The sequence below is a fragment of the Cyclopterus lumpus genome, chromosome 17 (genome assembly GCF_009769545.1).
Source record: "Cyclopterus lumpus isolate fCycLum1 chromosome 17, fCycLum1.pri, whole genome shotgun sequence".
In the NCBI taxonomy this organism is placed as follows: Eukaryota; Metazoa; Chordata; class Actinopteri; order Perciformes; family Cyclopteridae; genus Cyclopterus; species Cyclopterus lumpus.
The window spans coordinates 8,410,593-8,433,404 of NC_046982.1; the positions used below are offsets into that span (position 1 = coordinate 8,410,593).

The 22,812-nt window shown below is 43.8% G+C and overlaps 2 protein-coding genes across 2 annotated transcripts; both read left to right on the forward strand.

The window, feature by feature from the left end:
* The first annotated feature begins 1,588 nt into the window (after positions 1-1,588).
* On the forward strand, positions 1,589-12,764 carry wu:fi34b01 (protein TsetseEP). Its single transcript, XM_034555357.1, has 5 exons — positions 1,589-1,897; positions 2,032-2,169; positions 2,260-2,378; positions 3,351-4,238; positions 12,756-12,764. Exons 1-5 carry the CDS (start codon positions 1,591-1,593, stop codon positions 12,762-12,764), a joined length of 1,461 nt encoding a protein of 486 aa, XP_034411248.1. The 5' UTR covers positions 1,589-1,590.
* A 561-nt stretch (positions 12,765-13,325) lies between these two features.
* LOC117746728 (schwannomin-interacting protein 1-like) lies at positions 13,326-21,488 on the forward strand. Its single transcript, XM_034556029.1, has 7 exons — positions 13,326-13,436; positions 15,241-15,350; positions 19,517-19,634; positions 19,760-19,966; positions 20,416-20,539; positions 20,678-20,771; positions 20,901-21,488. Exons 1-7 carry the CDS (start codon positions 13,407-13,409, stop codon positions 20,950-20,952), a joined length of 735 nt encoding a protein of 244 aa, XP_034411920.1. The 5' UTR covers positions 13,326-13,406; the 3' UTR covers positions 20,953-21,488.
* The last annotated feature ends 1,324 nt before the right edge of the window (positions 21,489-22,812 follow it).

Consider the following 22,812-nt stretch of genomic DNA (forward strand, 5'->3'; position numbering starts at 1 on the left):
CTGAGAGGTTGTTGTGGTTATCAACTTTTATACATCCAAAGCACATTTATTTTTACTCACACACATTGTGTATGACCTATATAATAGTTTTCAACTGAACATTTTCACTTCAATTATCAACAGTGATGGAAGTCCATAAAATAAAACTCAAATAGGCTTCTCTATGTCAACGTCCTGCATTACAATTCTCACAGATGTGAAAGTACAGGCAATTTTATCAGTAGAATAAACTTTGGGTTTCAAACATAAAATTGTTCACGATGCTAAAAAATGTCCCTTTGAATGTTTTCTGTTTATTACTTTCCTATAACTATTAATAAAAGTATTTATTGTATATTAGCCTATAATATTTGGTCCTTTCCGACTCAATCTGAAGACATTCAAGAAGTATCACAAAATACAGTTGGCCTAAAACCGTACGGCAAGTTTAAGTTACAGTCGAAGAACAGAGTGAAAGGAAGTAGTCTATTTATTTATAACTGTACTATGATATAGCCTATACAGGTATTATATATCAGACACTATTATTCACTGAAAAAAATGATACTTTGGACTAACCTAAAAAAAATCATTATTATTGATTCTACTGTTTACAATCCTCCTGATGCAACTTAAAACAATAAAACAATACACTTATTAAATGTATCTACTTGAGAGTTCCACAATATTGACTTTAGATCTCAAATTGAGTTGCAAATTGAATCTTCATCTGAATCATACATTACATTATAAATAGCAGACCAACCAAAGCAATACAATAAGTACACACAAGGTTATGCACTCATCTGAATGATTTACACATGCTGGTGTTGTTAGTAGCCTTGGAGATGAAATAGCAACAGAATCTCATTGTGTTGTGTCATGATGCTTGGGGCTCAAACACAGTTTAAGATGATGGACAATGTTTTCCTCGTGTTGAAGATGTCAGCCATAATATCTGCCCAGAGAAGTATTTTTGTTGCTGCTCTTTAATCTTTATGATGCACATTGAATCCACTACTGTTTTCCTTTTGTTTGTCATGTGTTTATTTTGTTACAAATGGGCTACCACTGCATGTTGTTGTGCATCACAGTGTTGCATAATGACAATAAATGATACTTGAATCCTTGAATCCTTGAATACCTAATGGCTTCTGGCTGACTGGTTTGAAAAGCCTACAGATATTATTACCACAATTACAATATATATATATATATATATATATAAGACTGTCAATGTGCTGACTGTATACTCCATCAATGTGTTTGCTGAGAAGATGTAAACTTTATGTCAATACTTGTTTTTAAAGATGAAACAATTTTTAACTCAGGGACACATGCTTTAACACAATTCATCCAAAAGATGGCAGAGTGGTTGTGCTTCTTTTCTCCCTCAGGTTGCTGATGAAATCTTATAATAACCAGGTCATCCCTCCCACCCACCTCCCTGTCTCGCCGACCTGTGGCAGTGACACTTTCCAGGTGGAACTGATGGCAGGTAATTAGAGAGCAATCAAGTTTGCAGAGTTTGATTGGTTGTTGTAGAGAATATCTCAGAACAAATAGCTGCGGCAAAGCAGAAGCTGTCAGCTCACAGCCTTTCCAGGAGTCATGTGTAACAGAATGACGCGTAAAGGAAAAAGGAAAAGCGCTGCTGTTTCCTTGGCTGTAGTTGTTATTTTGATGTGTTGTTTGGCGCAAACGATAGACTGTTATCGACTGAGGAAAACAGAAAGACGAAAAGGCCGAAAAGAAGCTGAGGCATCCAAAACGATAGGCGTCCATGAGGGGAAAATTGTGTTCGGGAGGGTCTTTAAGAAAGGGTCAGGCCTTGAGTCACAAGCCATTGACGGGACCAAGAAGCTGTCCTCAAACGCTTCTATGGAGGATGAAGCTGCTTATCAAGCGGACTTTGCAGGTAAGCATCTTTTATAAGATCCTTTACTGTAATAAATGAAAGTTTGGTTAAATGTACCTCTTGTTAACTGGCCTTCAACACATTTTAAAGAACACATTTTACAGTTCCTTAAACTTAACTATAATCTCATTCAGGCTGGTCGGAAGGTCAAGTGCAGGATACCAGTTCCATAGAAGAATGGAAGATCATGTCGCCCTCTCTGCATTGTGGTGGTGACCAGTTGAAGTTCAGCGCAGTCGGACCAGGAGCTTCGCAGTTTGCAGTGGAACAAGGTAAAGTGATATGAATAAGCCAGAATATCTGCTTAAACAATTTTTTTTTTTGCTGATTGTAAAGTTACATGGAGACTTTGTTCCCCACAGGAAATGCTTCTCCAATGCCTCTGTCCCAAGTCCCTCGCTCTTGTGGCTATGGCATGCAGAATAACCCCCTTGGGCTTGTCTTGTTGGTTCCCTATGATGGCTGCAATGTGGCTCAAGAGGTAATGCTGTTTGACACTAAATGTTGCTATAATCCAGACATTTTATGAAGAATAGCTATGTCTATATAGCATGTCTTTAAATTGAAACGCAAAGTGTACTAGTTTGCATTTGGAAACTATATATTGACTGCAAATATAGGTCTGTAGACCAGGAGTGTTTGTAGGATTCAAAGAAAGGGGGGCGTCACTTATGTGACTGTGCGCGCGTAGCACATTTTTCTTGGGGCCCCTGATATCCATTGTTTCCAACAGTTCAGAGTGATTTTGCTTGCATTACATTACATGTCATTTAGCTGATGCTTTTATCCAAAGCGACTTACAATAAGTGCATTAAACCATGAGTCCAAACTCGGAACAACAAGAATTGAGAAAGTACAATTTCTTCAAAGGTAAACTACAAAGTGCTATCAGTAAGAGACATTTAAGTGCTACTACGGCGCTACCTTCCCTATTCAAGGTATAGTCGAAAAAGATGTGTTTTTAGTTTGTGATGGAAGGTGTAGAGATTTTCTGCTGTCCTGTATTGCTTTCATAATATGACAAGACAGAATCTCAGGGTCTTTGTGATATTTTATGCTCTTACGTTCAGTGGAAACAATATATAATCTATATTAATGCAAAGAATAGAGAGATGGCATAGTTATTTCGAATTCGCTCAATGGAGACCGTTTCTAACTTCCCTTTCATTTGCCTCAAGTAAAGCTAAATGTAAGCAGGTACCAATCGTTGATAACTACCGACAGCGACATTCTGTAACTACCTGGACTTACAAGTTCACTCCGTGCATCATTTACTTTGAGCTAAACTCCTAGCTGTCATTGAGAGATATTACTTGGCAGAAAGAAATCCCCCCTAAAATAGGCCTAACGACGCCCCTGCTGTAGACCAATCGATAATGTATTTGTTGACTGAACGTGGAACTTTTACTGGTTTGTGTGATACCTTGGTTACTGTTTTTTCTTTTTCTCCAAGGGTGGAAGTTACATTCTCCCAATGCAATGGCAGGGAATTCCATTCGTACTCTGGTGTCGTAAATCTGCTTCACCTTCCCCCACAACTGCTGCCCAACAAAACCAACAACATCAGACACCCTGGTACCCTCCATCATACCCCCATGTGGTGCCGCCGTCCCCCTATGTTCCACTCCCCTATGTGCCGTCGCAGGGTGTGCCTCAGTCGACGCCGCAGCCCAATGTAATGCAAAGGAGGCTTCATTTTACGCTGCCAATGCCCCAGGTGCAGCCCCAAACTTTCCCCCAGGTGCAGCCCCAGACGTTGCCCCAGACCCAGCCCCAGACCCAGCCCCAGACCCAGCCCCAGACCCAGCCCCAGACCCAGCCCCAGACGTTCCCTCAGACGCAGCCCCAGACGTTCCCTCAGACGTTCCCTCAGACGCAGCCCCAGACGTTCCCTCAGACGTTCCCTCAGACGCAGCCCCAGACGTTCCCTCAGACGCAGCCCCAGACGCAGCCCCAGACGTTCCCCCAGACGTTCCCCCAGACGCAGCCCCAGACGCAGCCCCAGACGTTCCCCCAGCCCCAGACGCAGCCCCAGACGTTCCCCCAGCCCCAGACGCAGCCCCAGACATTCCCCCAGAGGTTCCCCCAGCCCCAGACATTCCCCCAGAGGTTCCCCCAGCCCCAGACGCAGCCCCAGACGCAGCCCCAGACGTTCCTCCAGCCCCTGACGCAGCCCCAGACGTTCCCCCAGACGTTCCCCCAGACGCAGCCCCAGCCCCAGACGCAGCCCCAGACGTTCCCCCAGACGTTCCCCCAGACGTTCCCCCAGACGTTCCCCCAGACGTTCCCCCAGACGTTCCCCCAGACGTTCCCCCAGACGTTCCCCCAGACTTTCCCTCGGGTGCGCAACAACCAAGAAAATTCTCTTTCCAGAATTCTTCAATCCTATTACCTTCTACCCTATGCTAACTACCCATCGGTACCAGAACCTACAACTACAAAGAAACCAGAAATGCCTAAATCTCCACGATACCCCTCTTTCTTCCAGCCTTACTTTCCATTCACAACAGCTGCGCCAATCGCCACTGCAGAGCCAGCAGCAACAGCTCCTCCCTCGGTGTTTCCACTTCCTTTCTACCATCACTTTCCTTGGCCCGGCTTGGGGCCTCTGCAAGCGACGGCAAAACCCACTAGAACCGCGACTAAACCTCAGCCACCGCATTTACCGTATATGCCTTTTCCCCCTCAATATCCTTTTCTGCCACCCTATCCCCAACATCCAACCTCCAAGACGGAAACGACTCCACCAAAGATCAAACCTCAGCCACAGCAGTTTACATATTTGCCTTTTCCTCTTCAATATCACCCTTTTCTGCAACCCCTTGCCCCTCCAACAACAAAGAAAACTGATCCGCCACAACATTTTCATCCATATTCCCAAATTCCCTTCATGCCTTATCACACTCTTGGCTAGCATGCTGAAACTGTTCTAATAAATGCTTTAAATAACAAAGTGACCATGTCAAGTTCATTTGTACTGTTGACTATGTTGTATTGTTGTGCTTGCTTTTGAATAGATGGGGAACGTTTTGTTGACTCTCGCCTTCAAATGTATACGTTTTCAAATGTTGTGGCTATGATACTGACCATGTTGGCATCCTGCCAGCCTCTTCAGTCAGTGGGGCTCTAACTGGGCTGTAAGACAGTCCACATGGTCACAACTAGACAACGTATTGAGTCCTAGTAGCTTGCTCATGTAACGTGTGGACAAGCTTTACTGAAAGGACTTTACTTTATGTTCAAAGATAAGAACGGTTTAATTCTGATATAGCTTAGCAGGTGTGAAGGAGGCTGGCTTTAATCAACTTTACGTTTAGCTTGTGAACTGCATAAATTAAGATTGCATTTTGCCCCAATGTGTTCTGCCTCTTTAGTGCTCAAGGTCTGTTGAACCAAAGATGGCTGGACCGTGATTGGTCAATCCTAATTGTACTTATAATGAAAACCAGGACTCTTTCTCTGCCAAAAGCTTCCCTTGTATGTACTGTACCTGTGTATGAAGAGCTCTTTACATTCACCTAGTATTTTCTTCATAGGATCATTCGTTTTATTTTACTGTATGAGAACCAGCCTGGGACTGGACCACATAGTATTAGTGTCACTAATCGGTAACCTAAAGGCATGTTGCTCCCGCTGTGAATTTAAAACTGTCAGTATATTTTATCTTTTATACCACAAGAATGGTGGTTAGTTTTATCTTGTGGTGGTCAGACTCCCGATTGTACCTCAGAACTCCCGCTGCTCTGATACAATAGATGGGAGGGTCACTGACAGACTGTGGACAGCTCTCTGGTGTCCGCTGGAAAAACACAAATCAAATTAATGAATTTAATCATGAGATATGTATTCAAACAAAAAGACCGGAGCCAAAAAGGAACATGGATTTGTGTGGACAATCTTTACTGAAAGGACTTTTATGTCCAAAGATAAGAACGGTTTAATTCTGATATAGCTTAGCAGGTGTGAAGAAGACTGGCTTTAATCAACTTTACGTTTAGCAATGAACTGCATAAATTAAGATTGCATTTTGCCCCAATGTGTTCTGCCTCTTTAGTGCTCAAGGTCTGTTTACCTGTGTTCAACCAAAGACGGCTGGACCGTGATTGGTCAATCCTAATTGTACTGAAAACCAGGACTCTTTCTTTGCCAAAAGCTTCCCTTGTGTATGAAGAGCTCTTTACAATCGGTGTTTTCTTCATAGGATCATTAGTTTTATTATATTGTATGAATAATATAAAGATGTTTATATTAAACCTTGAGTTTTTCCACAAGACTGATTCTATGGATGGACCAATACTGTTGCTTTCTTATGTCTATCATTCTTGTCTTCATATTCACTTTTTGGGATGGCTATAAAACTAAAGGCCAGCAAAGAAAATATTGTATTAATATTGCACACATTCCTGCCTTTAATACTAGACATGAAATAGAATTGAGGAATACAGTGAAGACGTACAAATAATAATAACAATTAACTTAAACATATTGGAGGGTTCAATAAACCCTGATGATAAGCAGCCCACGGACTGAAGCTACCTTGCCCGGACAAGGGAAACCGGGGCACCCTCCCGGAGCCAGACCCAGGAGGGGAGCTTGTCGGCGAGCGTCTGGTGGCCGGGCTTTTGCCCATGGGGCCCGGTCGTGCTCAGCCCGAAAAAACATCATGGAGCAGCAGTCACCCTGTGGACCCACCACCCGCAGGGAGAATTATCGGGGTCGGGTGCTATGTAGACCGGGCGGCGGGCCAGGCGGGAGACCTGGGCAGGCCGATCGCTGGCGGCATAGACTAGCTCTAGGGACGTGGAACGTCACCTCACTAGCGGGGAAAGAGCCGGAGCTGGTGCAGGAGGTGGAGCGGTACCAGCTAGATATAGTTGGGCTCACCTCCACGCACAGCATGGGCTCTGGAACCAAGCTCCTGGAGAAGGGTTGGACTTTGTCCTTTTCTGGAGTTGCCCAGGGTGAGAGGCGCCGGGCGGGAGTGGGGATACTCACGAGCCCCCGGCTGAGCGCCGCTGTGTTGGAGTTTTCACCGGGGAACGAGAGGGTCGCCTCTCTGTGCCTACGGGTTGCGGGGAGTAAGGCTCTGACTGTTGTTTGTGCTTATGCACCGAACAGCATTTCGGAGTATCCGGCCTTCTTGGAGTCGGTGGGAGGGGTCCTGGAAAGGGCACCGCCTGCCGACTCCATAGTTCTCCTGGCAGACTTCAACGCTCACGTGGGCAATGACAGAGAAACCTGGCGGGGCGTGATTGGGAGGAACGGCTTGCCCGATCTGAACCCGAATGGTGTTTTGTTGTTGGACTTCTGTGCTAGCCACAGTTTGTCCATAACGAACACCATGTTCGAACAAAAGGTGGCTCATAAGTGTACCTGGTACCAGAACACCTTAGGCCGGACATCAATGATCGACTTTGTAATCGTATCATCTGATCTGCGGCCGTATGTCTTGGACACTCGGGTGAAGAGAGGAGCAGAGCTGTCAACTGATCACCACCTGGTGGTGAGTTGGATCAGATGGCGTGGAACTCGGCTAGAAAGACCTGGCAATCCCAAACGTGTAGTGAGGGTGAACTGGGAACGTCTGGCAGAGGATCCTGTCCGGGAGGTCTTCAACTCCCACCTCCGGAAGAACTTCTCACAAATCCCGAGGGAGGCTGGGGACATGGAATCCGAGTGGACCTTGTTCAAAGCCTTTATTGTGGACGCGGCTGCTCGGGGCTGTGGCCGGAAGGTCATCGGTGCCTGTCGTGGCGGCAACCCGAGAACCCGGTGGTGGACACCGGGGGTGAGGGAAGCCATCAAACTGAAGAAGGAGGCCTTTCGGGACCAGGGGTCTCCTGAAGCAGCTGACGGGTACCGGCGGGCCAGAAGGGCTGCAGGGGCGATGGTCGCGGAGGCTAAAACTCGGGCATGGGAGGAGTTCGGGAAGCCATGGAGAAGGACTTTCGGTTGGCCTCAAGGAAGCTCTGGCAAACCATCCGACGGCTCAGGAAGGGAAAGCAGGGTCTACCCCAGGCTGTTCTCAGCAGGGGGGGGTGGGGGGGGGACTGCTGACCCAGACTGGGGACATCGTCGGGCGGTGGAAAGAGCACTTTGAGGAACTCCTAAACCCGGCCAACATGTCCCCCAGAGAGGGGGCAGCGCCGGAAGACTTTGGGGTGGTTTCACCCATATCCCTGGCAGAGGTCGCTAAGGTAGTCAAAAAGCTCCTTGGTGGCAAGGCGCCAGGGGTGGATGAGATACGCCCTGAGATGCTGAAAGCGCTGGACATTGTTGGGCTGTCTTGGTTGACACGCCTTTTCAGTGTCGCATGGGGGTCGGGAACAGTGCCCATGGACTGGCAGACCGGGGTGGTGGTTCCCATCTTCAAGAAGGTGGACCGGAGAGTGTGCTCGAACAATCGTGGTATCACACTGCTCAGCCTCCCGGGAAAAGCTTATGCCAGGGTGCTGGAGAGGAGGCTCCGACCGCTTGTCGAACCTCGGATTCAAGACGAACAGTGCGGATTCCGTCCCGGTCGTGGAACAGTGGACCAGCTCTTTACCCTCGCAAGATTACTGGAGGGGTCCTGGGAGTTTGCCCAACCAGTGCTTTGTAGACCTGGAGAAGGCTTTCGACCGGGTCCCTCGGGGGTTTTTGTGGGGGGTGCTGCGGGGGTATGGGGTGCCGGACCCGTTGGCACGGGCCATCCGGTCTCTGTACGCCTGCAGTAGGAGCTGTGTTCGTCTCCTCGGTAGTAAGTCAGACACGTTCCCGGTGGGTGTTGGCCTCTGCCAGGGCTGCCCTTTATCACCGGTCCTGTTCGTGACCTTCATGGACAGGATATCTAGGCGCAGCCAGGGGGCGGAGAGGATCCGGTTCGGGAGTCTCGGGATCGCCTCTCTGCTGTTTGCGGATGATGTGGTCCTGTTTGCCTCCTCGGACCGTGACCTCCAGCATTTACTGGGGCGTTTTTCAGCCGAGTGCGAAGCGGCAGGGATGAGAGTTAGCACCTCCAAATCTGAGGCCATGGTGCTCTGCCGGAAACCGGCGGATTGCTCCCTCCAGGTGGGGGCAAACTGCCTACCTCAAGCGAAGGAGTTCAAGTATCTTGGGGTCTTGTTCACGAGTGAGGGTAAGGTGGAGCGGAAGATCGACAGGCGGATCGGTGCAGCTGCAGCAGTAAAACAGGCGCTGTACCAGTCCGTCTTGGTGAAGAGGGAGCTGAGCCGGAAGGCAAAGCTCTCCATTTACTGGTCGGTCTACGTTCCAACCCTCACCTATGGTCACGAACTCTGGGTCGTGACCGAAAGAACGAGATCTCGGATACAAGCGGCCGAAATGAGCTTCCTCCGTAGGGTGGCTGGGCTCAGCCTTAGAGATAGGGTAAAGAGCTTGGAGTCGAGTCGCTGCTCCTTCGTGTCGAAAGGAGTCAGCTGAGGTGGTTCGGGCATCTAGTCAGGATGCCTCCTGGACTCCTCCCATTAGAGGTTTTCCGGGCACGTCCAACTGGTAGGAGGCCCCGGTGAAGACCGAGGACACGCTGGAGGGATTATATCTCCCGGCTGGCCTTGGAACGCCTCGGGATCCCCCAGAATGAGCTGGAAAGTGTTGCGGGTGAGAGGGAAGCCTGGGTCGGCCTGCTGAACCTGCTGCCACCGCGACCCGACCCCGGATAAGCGGGTGATAATGGATGGATGGATATTGGAGGGGGGATACTCACAAAACCTGACTGTTAACTAACCTGCAAAATAAATTGCAAGTCTCCTATTCTGTGCCATATGATATGCAAATCTGACTTAATCTACCAGAGGTTATTGCTGTCTGTGAGCTAAATGAGCACAAATTCCAGCTGAAGTTGCATTTGAATGGTTGATTACCTAGTGTAAAAATGTACCCAGGATTCAAAGCCTTGACTCGGTTGTTCTGCTTCATAGCATTGTAGTGCTTTCCATAAGCTTGCAACTCCTGTACAGCAGATGATGAAGGAAGGAGACACTATAATAGCAGCAGTGCATTTAGTACGATATTACATTACATTACATGTCATTTAGCTGACGCTTTTATCCAAAGCGACTTACAATAAGTGCATTAAACCATGAGTCCAAACTCAGAACAACAAGAATCAAGCAAGTACAATTTCTTCAATAACGTTAAACTACAGAATACTATCCGTAAGTGCCATTTAAGTGCTACTAAAGTGCTAAACAACAAAGTGCTATCGTTAAGGGACATTAAAGTGCTACTAGAGTGCTACTACGGCTCTACCTTCCCTATTCAAGGTATAGTCGAAAAAGATGTGTTTTTAGTTTGCGACGGAAGATGTAGAGACTTTCTGCTGTCCTGATGTCAATGGGGAGCTCGTTCCACCAATGAGGAGCCAGCACAGCAAACAGTCGTGATTTTGTTGAGTGTTTAGCTTGAAGTGAAGGAGCTACAAGCCGATTGGCAGAAGCCGAGCGAAGTGAACGAGGTGGGGTGTACGGTTTGACCATGTCCTGGATGTAGACCGGACCCGATCTGTTCGCAGCACGGTATGCAAGTACCAATGTTTTGAAGCGGATGCGGGCGGCCACCGGTAACCAGTGAAGGTCACGGAGGAGCGGAGTAGTGTGGGTAAATTTCGGGAGGTTGAAGACCAGTCTAGCAGCTGCATTCTGGATGAGCTGTAGAGGTCGAATGGCATTAGTAGGTAGACCTGCCAGGAGGGAGTTGCAATAGTCTAGCCGTGAGATGACCAGAGCCTGGACCAGAACCTGTGCCGCCTTCTGAGTGAGAAGGGGTCGTATTCTCCTGATGTTGTAGATAATGACGATAAAGCAGTAATGGTATCGACAATGGTAATAGCAATGTGACTAATAATAGTTGAAAGCCATGGAGCCCAGAGCGGCTGACTTGCAGCTGGACATGGGTATTGTATCTTGAATGTCAGTTTATATTAAAGCTGTAAACCCATGGCACAGAATAATGTATTTTCTCCTCAGAATCCAAAAGAACCAATGCAAACTACTCTGCCTCAAACTGTCACAACTGTTAAGCCTGGTGACAAAGTTCCCACTTCAAAACCGCCATGCCAACGCCAAGCCAACAACTACCGTTGCTCCTACTGCTTGAAGAACAAAACCAGCAGCTATCCAGGCCCAATGAGTACACATGTTCCTTACTACCAGCTCCTCTTTTCTCCCTAGCTTTCATACAACAAGGCTGGCAGACTTGTGGATGACCAGAAGTACATCCCTCCAGCTGGCTACCAATCTGGACTTCAGGCTCACGCAAAACCACATCCAGGCTTCCACTACTGGCAACCTGTGCCCTGGTTTGTACTCTCAACAGGCAAAGACAATCCTCTTGGCACCGTGTGGTGACCACACATCTACATGCATCACTGGAATTTAGCCACACGGGTCAACATAACGTTGTGTCATGCTGCACTTTGAGAGCAAAGATGCGTCTCTGTACTTTTACCTTTTTGTTTACTACCGTTATGGGATGTTAGTATGGAACACTGAGCTCAGATATCCTGAAAGGCATCCTTCTGGCTTTGATGGTGACTTCTGCTTTTTCATTTTTATTTCAATATCTTACAAATTGGTTTGCACTCTACAATGCAGGTGAGTCCAATATCCGTCATGTGCGATTATATGATGTGGCTTTTTATTTTACCAGTGATTGGATGTTAGGATGGAAGACCATGTTATGCATTTGTGGATCAACAAGTTCGACAATTACTTTTTTGATTAATGCTCTTCCAGACTAGATGAAAAATAATATGACGAGACAGAGAAATCAGAGTAGAAATAACATATATATGATAAATATTATGAATATTGCTATAATTTCATGTTTTAAGCCTGTGCAGCAATTATATTGGTCTTTTTTCTTTGTTTGATCACAGTAAACATAAAGACACCATAGAGATTAAAGGGATTAACGCAGTCCGAGATCTGTGTTCCGCCATTGAATATCTTCAGTTTCATATTCCCAGGCAGGAAACTTCATACTTCCCCCAACCCTGGCATTTGCTCCACCGTCTTCATACAGTTTGTCTTTATGGAGAATTATGATGTGGAGATGGATGAGGAAGAGGAGGGCGATGTATTCATGAGACCATGAATACAGGCCATTGGTGGGAGGACTGTGGAGATGATGGTAACTGTGACACACAACACCAGAGAGGCAGAAAAGGCAGAAGAGGCTGCATGGTAAACAGCCATAGTTGGACCGAGGGACTCCAGGATATCTTTCCACCACAGGCAGACGATTGTTACAGTGGAGGGCGAACTAGACTGTCCAGCATCTCTGTGAGTGATTGTCATTCTCTCTTTCTATCTGAGACACACAAGCACTGAATTACTCCCTCTGAGTCCATTTGTTATGACATATTCCACTGCATCCCCCAGTGATTCAGCAAAAGTTTTGGTTTAAAAAAAACAAATAAAAAAAAACACACACTTCACAGAATAATAGAAAAAAAACACAAACTATTTTAAGTAAAAGAAAATGTCAATCATTCAACGCTGATAACATAACACCAAAAGTGCATAACAACATTTGTAATCTGATTATATGAATATCTCGTTCCTACAGCATATAATTGTAGTGTGTTAGAGAAAGTTGTGGAATAGGAGGGCCGAGGATATTTGGACTCTGATCCTGATGAAGGATGAAAGATGACTCAAAATGTTACATTGTTTAATCAGCCCGCTGCTGCATTGTGACACAGCACTATGGGGACTAACTGTGTTTGCGTGTGTGTGTATGTGAGTGTGTGTGTGTGTGTGTGTGTGTGTGCGTGCGTGCGTGCGTGCGTGCGTTTTTCTCTTTTCGCACGTGTGGGCACATACTCCCTTGTGATTCCTTGTCTCTTCCGGCTCAGCACGCTTGAATCTGTGATGTGGAATGGGGCTGGAGGAGACTCCTTTAGGAGGCAAAACAAATACGGATAACGTGCAATTAGAAATGTATTGCTCATACTTTGGGTCAACAAGCAGATGCAGACGCCATGTCAGTGCTGCTCAAAAGTGCTGATATTTATTAAAGGAGCTCTTATTGATCTGCCTTTTTAATGGTTTTGTTTCCCAGTGTAGCAGTCTCATTCATCATGCTATGTTTAGCCTGGACTTTCAGCCCACCATCTTGCAACCAACCAATGTGCCCATTTTTCTGTAATCTTTTTTAGGCCTGTCTACTCTTATCAGGACACAGATTTCTTGCAGCTTCGGTTAAAAGAAAGATGAAGAGGAGAAGGAAAGCAAGGGAGGAAGATGGAGGAACAGATAACAGATCAGGAGAGCACGGCAGCATCTTTCTCCTCCTCTGCTTTCGTCTCTTCCTCTTTCCTCTCATGCTCCCCCCACCCCCCTCCCCTCTCTCTCTGCTGCCTCTCCCCTTCCCCTCACTGCTCTCTCAACCCTCCCTCCCTCACTCTCCTGCACGGAGCTGCAGTATATGAGAGGGTCTCCCGGGTGTAGCTTCACTGCAGTGTAGAGAAGGGCAGGGCGGCTGTTTCAGTACGATGCGCTGAAGGATGGTGCACCAGGAGAAACGCGTTTACCAGGTGTGTGGATTTGTGTTTGTATGTGCTCGTGATTCTGAGGGCGTAGCATGACAGGTAAACATGATAGGTATCCATCATGGGCAAGCTGCTGTAGGAGTCAGACATAATGGATGAGTGTGATTGTGAGGTGACGTGGGTGTGTTCATATGCGATCTTCACCTGTGTTTCTCTGTGTTTTTACATGTCCTCAGTCCAATTTGAAATCATTTCATCTCTCATTTGATGGATATGTGTGTGAATCATACGACACGCTTTGTTCCATTCCGTCAATGAAAATCATCCTTCATCATTTACAGTGACAATGAGGTGCTTTTCCTCGACCGCGTTCTCTCTTCTGGGAGGGTAGAATAGGTTGTGTGTGTGTGTATAAAGACAGTCGGCCGTTAAGGAGGACATTCTGAACCGGCTGTCTGAAGTAGACGAGCAAGAGGCAGAGCGTTGGGAGAGTGAGAGTGAAGGCGTTCAATTGTGACGTGTGCTATACATCGGTCTCATCTAATGATGCGTCACAAAAGAAGAGAGAGGGTGATGGGCTGGTTTTTAGGTTGTTGAGAGAGAGAGAGAGAGAGAGAGAGAATGTTGACACATATAGGTGTTATTCAATGGCAGTGTGTAACAGGAACACACACGCACACACTAACACAGTGAAGGTAATTGAGATGCTTCAAGACTTTAGATTGGTGTAACCAACTCACGCAGCTCAAATTACCTACAAATATTCACAGTCGTCAAAAATAAATGAGGGCCAGCTACATAGTAAAGAGAAGAAGTCGAGGGAATGGGGGGAAGGAGGAGAAAGGGGAAAAATGTAAATCAGGACAGGGAAACTTCTAGATGCTGAGAAGAAAAAGAACATTTCTGGTCAAAAAGAGGAGGAGAGGAGAGAAAATGACTGAAGAGAGAGAGAGATTAGCTCCATACAGTACAGGAAGTGATGTCGTGTTTAATCATCAGCCCGAGGTGGATGGCACAACATTTTTAACCATTACAAAAGACATTGAGGTCTTACAACAATTATCGTCCCGTGGTTATAAATATTTACCAAAAACCATCAAGATTTTGATTGTGGTATTTGGTTAGAATGCGTTTTATGGCATGTAACAAACAATATGGGGAAATGCTTACAAACAGTATGGATATCCTTTTCTTGCTCAGGTCTGGTGACCTGGCAATAAAAAGTAGAGAAAAACATACACGCCAGATGTGCCTTTTAAATTGCAAATGCAGTCCAGTATTTATTGTAATACCTGTATAACAGGAGGAACAGGATATTCAGTTTTCCGTGTATGGTGGGATGAAACAGATTTCTATCGATGATTCAGACCTGATATTTTTAGGGTTAGCTGATTATTTAGAGACAGAAGCGAGTGTTATGTAAGGAGGGATGTCCGTACCTGTTATCTAAGCTTATAATAAAGTAGAAGAGAAGGAACTGATTCTAATAAATGTGTTAGCTAAGCCTCGTTAGTAACATATTTATATAATTATAAGATAATGTGAGCCCACAGCTAGGTTATCCTAGGCAGGAAATTGGATTACATGAGTTTGCTACCTTCTTTCCATCTACCTTTCCGTACTTAATCCCCATTTGTCCTCCTCCTCCTCCCCCTCCTCCTCCTCTCAACCAGAAAGTACTTTATCATTTGGTATAATACATATTTATAGTCTTAATTTAAATAGCATACTACACACTCAGCTTGATATCTCTTCCCGCGAGTGTGTCCAACTCTGACGGAACTACAGCATTAGCAGCACTATTATTAATATTCTTTATATTCATGTGTTTTCCTCTTTTCTCTTACAGGCCCAGAGAAATGAGAGAGAGTCCATCAGGCAGAAACTTGCCCTTGGCAGTTTCTATGACGACGAGCCAGTCATCTACACCAGCTGCAGCAAGAACGGCCTGTCCTCCCGGTGGGTTTAGATTGTGTGCGTGTGTGTGTGTCCGTGTGTGTGTGAGTCTGGGTTTGATCAATGATGGCTTTTGAAGGCTCGCACCAATATCTTTGTATCTTAGCTTCTCACAGCTGACACTTCAGATCTTTAGATGTTATTCCAGAATTTATTCTTGGATGGATGGCTGGGAAACAGTGAGATATGCCCTACATTTAATTAATTGTTGATACACAATATTATTAATCTAGTCTGAATATGAAACTTATTATCAGGTTTTGTAGACGTAATGTGTTGCCTATGGAACCTCGTCATATAGACATTATGACAAGGTATGCAATTATATTATATACCTGCCCACTATCTTTTGTGTGTATATTAGTGCATGTGTACACACACACACACACACACACACACACACACACACACACACACACACACACACACACTTTGTCGAAACGTCACTGTACAATGAATATCACTTTTTTCCACATTTGGTGAATTTGATTGTACTCCTTTATGGGTAAATTATCTCACTTCTTTATTAAGAAAAATATTTTTAAACGCTTTTGATTATCAATGAAACAAAAACATAATCGCTGGGCTTTTTTTTCATATCTCTTGGAAAGAAACCTTGAACTCTGTCTATATGGCAGATATGATTGGTTATTTAACAGCCAGGGGAGAAAGCTATGCAGTTATTCAGATATATCTATTCACTAAGAACTATTAGCCCCAAAACAATCAGAAAGATACAACTGATTGAATTGGCTTGTTGGTTCATAGGTGTCAAGTGCTAATGACAGTAAATTATGAGGGGCCATTTAGGCCATAACTATTGAGACACTATCACACGCACTATTGAGACACTTACACACATACATATGAAATGCTTACATGCATACAAGTGAAACATGTATACGTATCTATCTGTTTTCAGTTATATGTATGTATGCTCTTACATGAGGATGTGCAAGCGTCTCACATGTATTTGTACAAGTAATTTCAGTAGTGACCGTGAGAGTGTTTCACTAGTGAATGTACGAGTGTTTCATTAGTATGTGTGTAAGTGTTTCATTAGTATGTGTGTAAGTGTTTCATTAGTATGTGTGTAAGTGTTTCAGTAGTATGCGTGTAAGTGTTTCAGTAGTATGCGTGTAAGTGTTTCAGTAGTATGTGTGTAAGTGTTTCAGTAGTATGTGTGTAAGTGTTTCAGTAGTATGTGTGTAAGTGTTTCAGTAGTATGTGTGTAAGTGTTGTGTGTAAGTGTTTCAATAGTGCATGTGAGAGTGTCTCAATAGTCATGGCCTAAACGGCCCCTCATAGTAAATGACAGCAGGTCTTTTGTTGAGTAATGAAGTAGATAGTGTGCATCTTTGTGCAATAACAGAAGGTTGAGTAAATAAGTTGATTCATCCCGTGTGTCTGTGCTTGTGTTATACTTAGCAACAAACAGAGAAAGTGGACAAGTGGTTATCATCACAAACCGGCAATGCCACAGCAAAACGAGAGGTTTCCTTAGAAGCCAAAGTGCCGTCTACGGTCAATCCCAAGGAACTGACATTGAACTAAACACTTTACAGCAGCAGAACAATGAAACTGAGTATGGAAAGGGTAGGCTCAGCGGAGGTGGCACAGTGGTCAACCTCTGTTGCGTGATAAGTTGCTGAGACGGAAACTTGGTGATGCCCTAGTTTCATAACGCAGACAGATTCTGACCAAATTCTAACGGATAAGTGTTTCATTACAAAATTATTCTGTATATATATATATATATATATATATATATATATATATATATATATATATATATATATAGAGAGAGAGAGAGAGAGAGAGAGATATATCATTACATATATATATATATATATATATATATATATATATATATAGTGCACAATTATTCTGTTGACATTTAATGCTTTTTGTAGTAGATAGTGGGAGATATTATGGATTTATTATTATTAGTAGTAGTAGTAGTAGTAGTAGTAGTAGTGTTTATGATATATGATAATTCTATACATTTCTGGACATTAGTCTTCCATTAATCTACTGTTTATATATTTATTTTAGTTTACTAACCGCCTGTACAGCATTGTGACCATTGTGACCATTAAAACAACAAATAAAACACCCAACATATATTAGATATATTAGAACAGGGAAAAGCTAAATATGAGCTGAACAAAGCGAGGGGTAAAAGTGAGTAGAAGCATTTCAAAATGGATAACATCCGATCATATGATAGAAGACATATGATACAATCAGCACACACAGTTGAAGATTAAAGCACTTTACATTAGAGAAGACAGGTGAAAGCCAAGCAAACAAGAGCACACAGGGCGAGCACGCCGCAGTACGAGGACATATTGGTCAAATTAGGTGCATTAGTTTTATGACAGATGAAACTGAAACAGACGAAATGATCTCTCCACAAAATTGATATTTCACATTTGTAATTGAAGTTTCGGGGACATGCACACACACACACACACACACACACACACACACAGTGGACAGAGTTGCATTACATCAGACCCAAGCCACTAAAGCCACTACACAACACAACCCTGCTTTCTTTTCATGGCAGTATTGACCTCCAGTGACTCGATGTTTTCATTGGCCCCGTTCACATCAAACGATGGGGCCACCCCCCTCTGCTACTGGCTGCTGTTTGAGGAAGTGAAGTCCGGTCTGTGGCCCAAATGCTCCTGAAAGAAGAAGTGATGCGTGATTTAAGTCTGCCGCTGTGATAGGTGGAATTGGAGTCATGTGATCCTCGTTGAGGTGAGGGTGCACCTTTTGGAGTTTAGTTTGGAGTGGAAATTCCGGAAATGTCCGGTGTGTGAAGTTGTATGAGTTATTGTTCTCCTCCCACCGTAAGGGTCGGTTACTTTGGTTAGTTAGGTTCTTTCAGTCAGAGTTTTATAATCTGGAACTTAGTGATCTGGGCTCCTGGGAAGCCTGAGGTTGAGCTGCAACTGCTGCGTAGAGCCTGATGTCATGTTTGTGGCTTCATTCGCATCATGACAGCCTTCAATTGCTTTTGCTCCAACTGGATTAGGTCACCGACTGTCACGTTACTGACGTCACTGCACTTCATGGCCAAAAGTGTGTGGACACCAAAAATACAGGCTGTGTGCACTTGTTTAACATATCATTTCAAAATCATTGGCATTGATATGCTGCTGTAACATCCTCCCGTCTTCTGGGAAGGCTTTCTCCAAGTTTCTGAAACGATTGCCTCAAGAGCGTTGGTGATGTCCGGTCGGGCACTAACATCGGGCGAAAGGGTTCATCCTGAAGCTGTAAATCATTTCTTTATAGACCTCATTTATGTTGAAACAGGACCCTCCCAAAACTGTTGGAACACTAGTGTGTCACAACATTTAATTATACGCTGTGGCATCAATATGCCCCCGAAATTAGAACGAAGGGGCCTCACCCAAACCATGAAAGACATCCTCAGACCAAAGGTACATGGACAGGGATGTCCTTTTTTCAGTGTTTTACTGGCAATAATAATGTTGACATTATTTCACATTCATTTTCTTTTCTTTTTTATGAATGGTAATTGCTATTGATCACTCATCTCTGTCATTATTCCCATGACCACTTGTCGAGCATCTTAAAAAACAATAGCCTTTTCTAAAAATAATATGGATTTAAAAGGGAGTGTTAACAGTCACCATTTGTCTTGCGATTATAAAAAGACACAGCAGTGCTCTTCATTTTGCTTGTACAAAGCAATCCAACTGATTCCCCTTTGAATATGACACACGATGTACAGATGAGTACAGAGAGCTGGCACACATTTTGACGATAGTTTTTCTTTTTTTTACAAATTAAAATGGTTACCAAAATTAAATGTGTTTGTTGTTATTCTTTCTTTTTTATACTGCAAATGCTTGAAACTCGTATCCAAATATCTCCTGGCCGTAACCGTTTTCCCTCTTCCTAATCTCACAAGCACACTTTTGTAAAAATGTCTTTTAGCATCACCTTGTTAAGAAGAAAAATACAGACCTAAATTCCTACCTAAGTCTGTGACATGATGTGATTTCTGTTTGTAGACAAAATCAGAACATCAAATCAGTAATTTCCCTCGCTCTATAAGACATTTCCAGTGCCTCTAGAACTAAAAGTCAACATTTACGTTCGTCAAGCTTTGTGTTTTCTCCTCTCAGGCTGCAGAGTGGGGTGAACCTGCAGGTGTGTTTTGTGAACGACAGCAGCAGCGACAAAGACAGCGATGCTGAGGACAGCAGGACAGAGACCAGTCTGGACACGCCGCTGTCCCCTGTGGTATGCACAGCTCCAATAGCCTCTGTGCTTTTGTGTCACGACGCCCATTATACTCTTTGGAGTAACGAATTATGAGAACATTTGGCTGTTTCCTCATGGTATCACTTACGCTTCTTTGTCGCCAGAGCAAGCAGAGCTCCTCTTTATCAGACCGGGACACGGCGGAAGAGGACTCAGACCCGTTAGATGACTGCGGGGGGTTCTGGCGGGTGCAGCGGAGGCTGCAGGAGGAGGCCCGGGTGGCGTTGGCTCTGGCTCGACCCATGGCCCGTATGCAGGTGGAGGTGGAGAGGCAAATCCAACTGCACAGACGTTCACCTGTGGCTGACTTGGTTAGGACATTGAGAGAAAAAGAAAAAGAAACAGAGACATAAATACAGATCAGGGATGTGTGTTCTTTGTATTCCTGTTCGATGAAAAAGTACTTTTAGGAGATGATCCAGGGCAATAAAACATCATATGTAAAGGGAGAAAAGAAAAGTGAAAACAGAACTATAACTTGCTGTTACAGTAAACACAATTCTAATTGCATAAGGGACTTGAGTCCGTTGAACAGAAGGTCAGTCAGGTGTTATAACTGGATGTGTTGGTGTTTAACAGCATCGGGAGAAAACCCCTGATACTGTTAAACAAAAGAGCTGCGATTCTGACGCTTGCAAACTCAGAGAGATCCAGTTGACTTTGATTCACATCCAATAAAACTGTCTTTATTCAAATTCTGGTCCGTTTTGCACACTTTGCCACGCAGTAATGTCCTGTCTGCGTGTTTTTACATGTACAGCTTCCCCATCTGCCCCACATCAGCGAGGGCTTGATGAAGAGGAATCTGAGGCGAGGGGACATGAGGGACATGAGTCTCGGACAGCTGCAAGTCATCACAAATGACTTACACTCACAGATTCAGAGTGAGTGGATCTTTGACAAATATCCATTAAAAATGTTTCAAATACAAACACACACACACTGTCCTCTCACGGGAAAACATTTTTCTTTACAATATCGGAGTTTAAGAATAAGTTCATCACATCTACCAACTGACACAGGTCTAAATGGGGAGCTGGTGCAGTTGCTGCTGATAAGGGACGAGCTGCACGTGGAGCAGGACGCCATGCTGGTGGACATAGAGGACCTCACCAGGTGAATCACCCTTTTCTCTTACCTGTCTCTGTTCTGTGTCTTTTTATGGGAAACATCTGTCAAATTCTCCACGGCGAACGTTGTTGTCCTGTGCCCGCTCTAATGTACTACCTGTCTCTATTGCGACAGGCACGCTCACAGCCATCAGCGGCACCAAGCAGAGAAAGCCATCTCTAAATAAACAGCCCGTCTACACGTGTGTCCGTCTGCACGCCATCTTACCTCTTGCTCCATGGATTGCCACCAGTGTTACTAATGAAGCTCCATCTGTGCTGAATGTTTCCGGAGAAGTGAATATACCATATACCCAGTGTTATCACACAGACGTACCACAAAAATGTAATGCGCCACAGAATGTTGTCGAAGGTCAGAAGACAATGATACAGGAGCAGAGTGATCGCTGCTTTCAGTATGGACACTGTTGAGTTTTTGCAGGCTTTTTCACTTCCACTCAGCATGATTAATCATGCCATATTTTATAGAAATAGGGGAATCCTCTCAACATTATTGCATCCCCTAACCCCGATTTACCTCTTCATGATTTTGCACGCTATACACTCATGTTCATTCTGGGATAGAGAGAGCGCCTGCTTGCCTTGTTTCTCCATTGTCTGATGACTTCTCGGGGGCCTCGCCTGACTGCACTTTGTCTTTTCTTTGTCACTATATTAGATATCAAGAGATTGATCAGTTCATATCTTCACCTATTTATCGTTACTTTTACTAGGAGCACTGTGTCTGTTTGCTGTGTATCACTGAAATTCACTATTGAACACCTGCTACTCTCTGAGCTGTTGGAAAATGATGAACACTGAGCAAATTTGTGGTGCAGATTTGTATTTGTCAAATGTCTTTATGTACTTGGTAAAATACACAAAATGACATGAAATGGTTTTTAAAAAGTTGTACTGGTTAGGGATAGGAAAAAAAGCAAATGTGGAGGCATGACAGCCCTGAAAAAAATAATATGCAAAGTCAATTGTTATGCCCAATTTGCTAATGCTAAAAAGAGGTAAACCAGAACACATATATATATATGGATAAATCATAGCCTAAATATATACAATCTATCTGTTCAGAAGATTTATAGACATACTGTATGTAAATGTTAAAATATACTTTATTAAAAGGATGAAGAACATGCCTTGTTGTTTAAGTGTTTAAGTGTTTTCACTTTCAGCTTTTTAAGAATGTTATTGAACACAAGTTAAACTTTCTTTTCTAATATGGTTTAGTGATACATGTAATGTATAATGATTGTAAAATCAAAACTCTGGTAATAAATGTTTCAAGTGTGTGAACTTTGTTTATATGTGGCTGGTTTTTCACTATAAAACTAAATCATTACAAAACTAACAGAACTTGTGTCATCAAGTGATGCTTGGGAAAGCATATTGATTCTGCTCTCATTCTCATATTCAACCTCAGCGTTACCAGAGTGCAGCAGAGTTTCTTTACTCATTCACACTTATGTAAATGAGTTATTTTTATGGAGGATTACCACAAGAAAAAGAGGAACTCCTGACTGCAGGGACAAAGACTCAGCTACACTAAGCTGATCCGAATGAATTGGATTATTAATATTATCATTATTAAAAAGTAACTGAAAAGATATTTATTTTGTCAAATTAACATTTTACACTTGAAAAATAAATAAAATAATTTCCACCTCAGATGGCTGCCCATCTTTTTTGTATTGTTTGTAAATTAGATGTTGAACATTAACGACAAATAACAATAAACACATATTTCACCAAGAAAACAACATTGTATACATACATGGAAAACATGACATGACATTCTGGTTGGCTTATTAAATAAACACTGTTTTTAATTATTTTTCTTAATACATTTATGATTTTAAAAAAAATCATCTGATAAAAGGCTTTTTTTCTGTTTGGCACTTGAATAAAATGAAATGTGTTTTGTTTGTGTTTATTGATACACATGACAGATATTGAATAGCATTCACCATATCACTTTCAGTCTTGAAATGTCAACAATGTCTCATCACTGAGTGTTAATTCCAGTTTCACCAAAG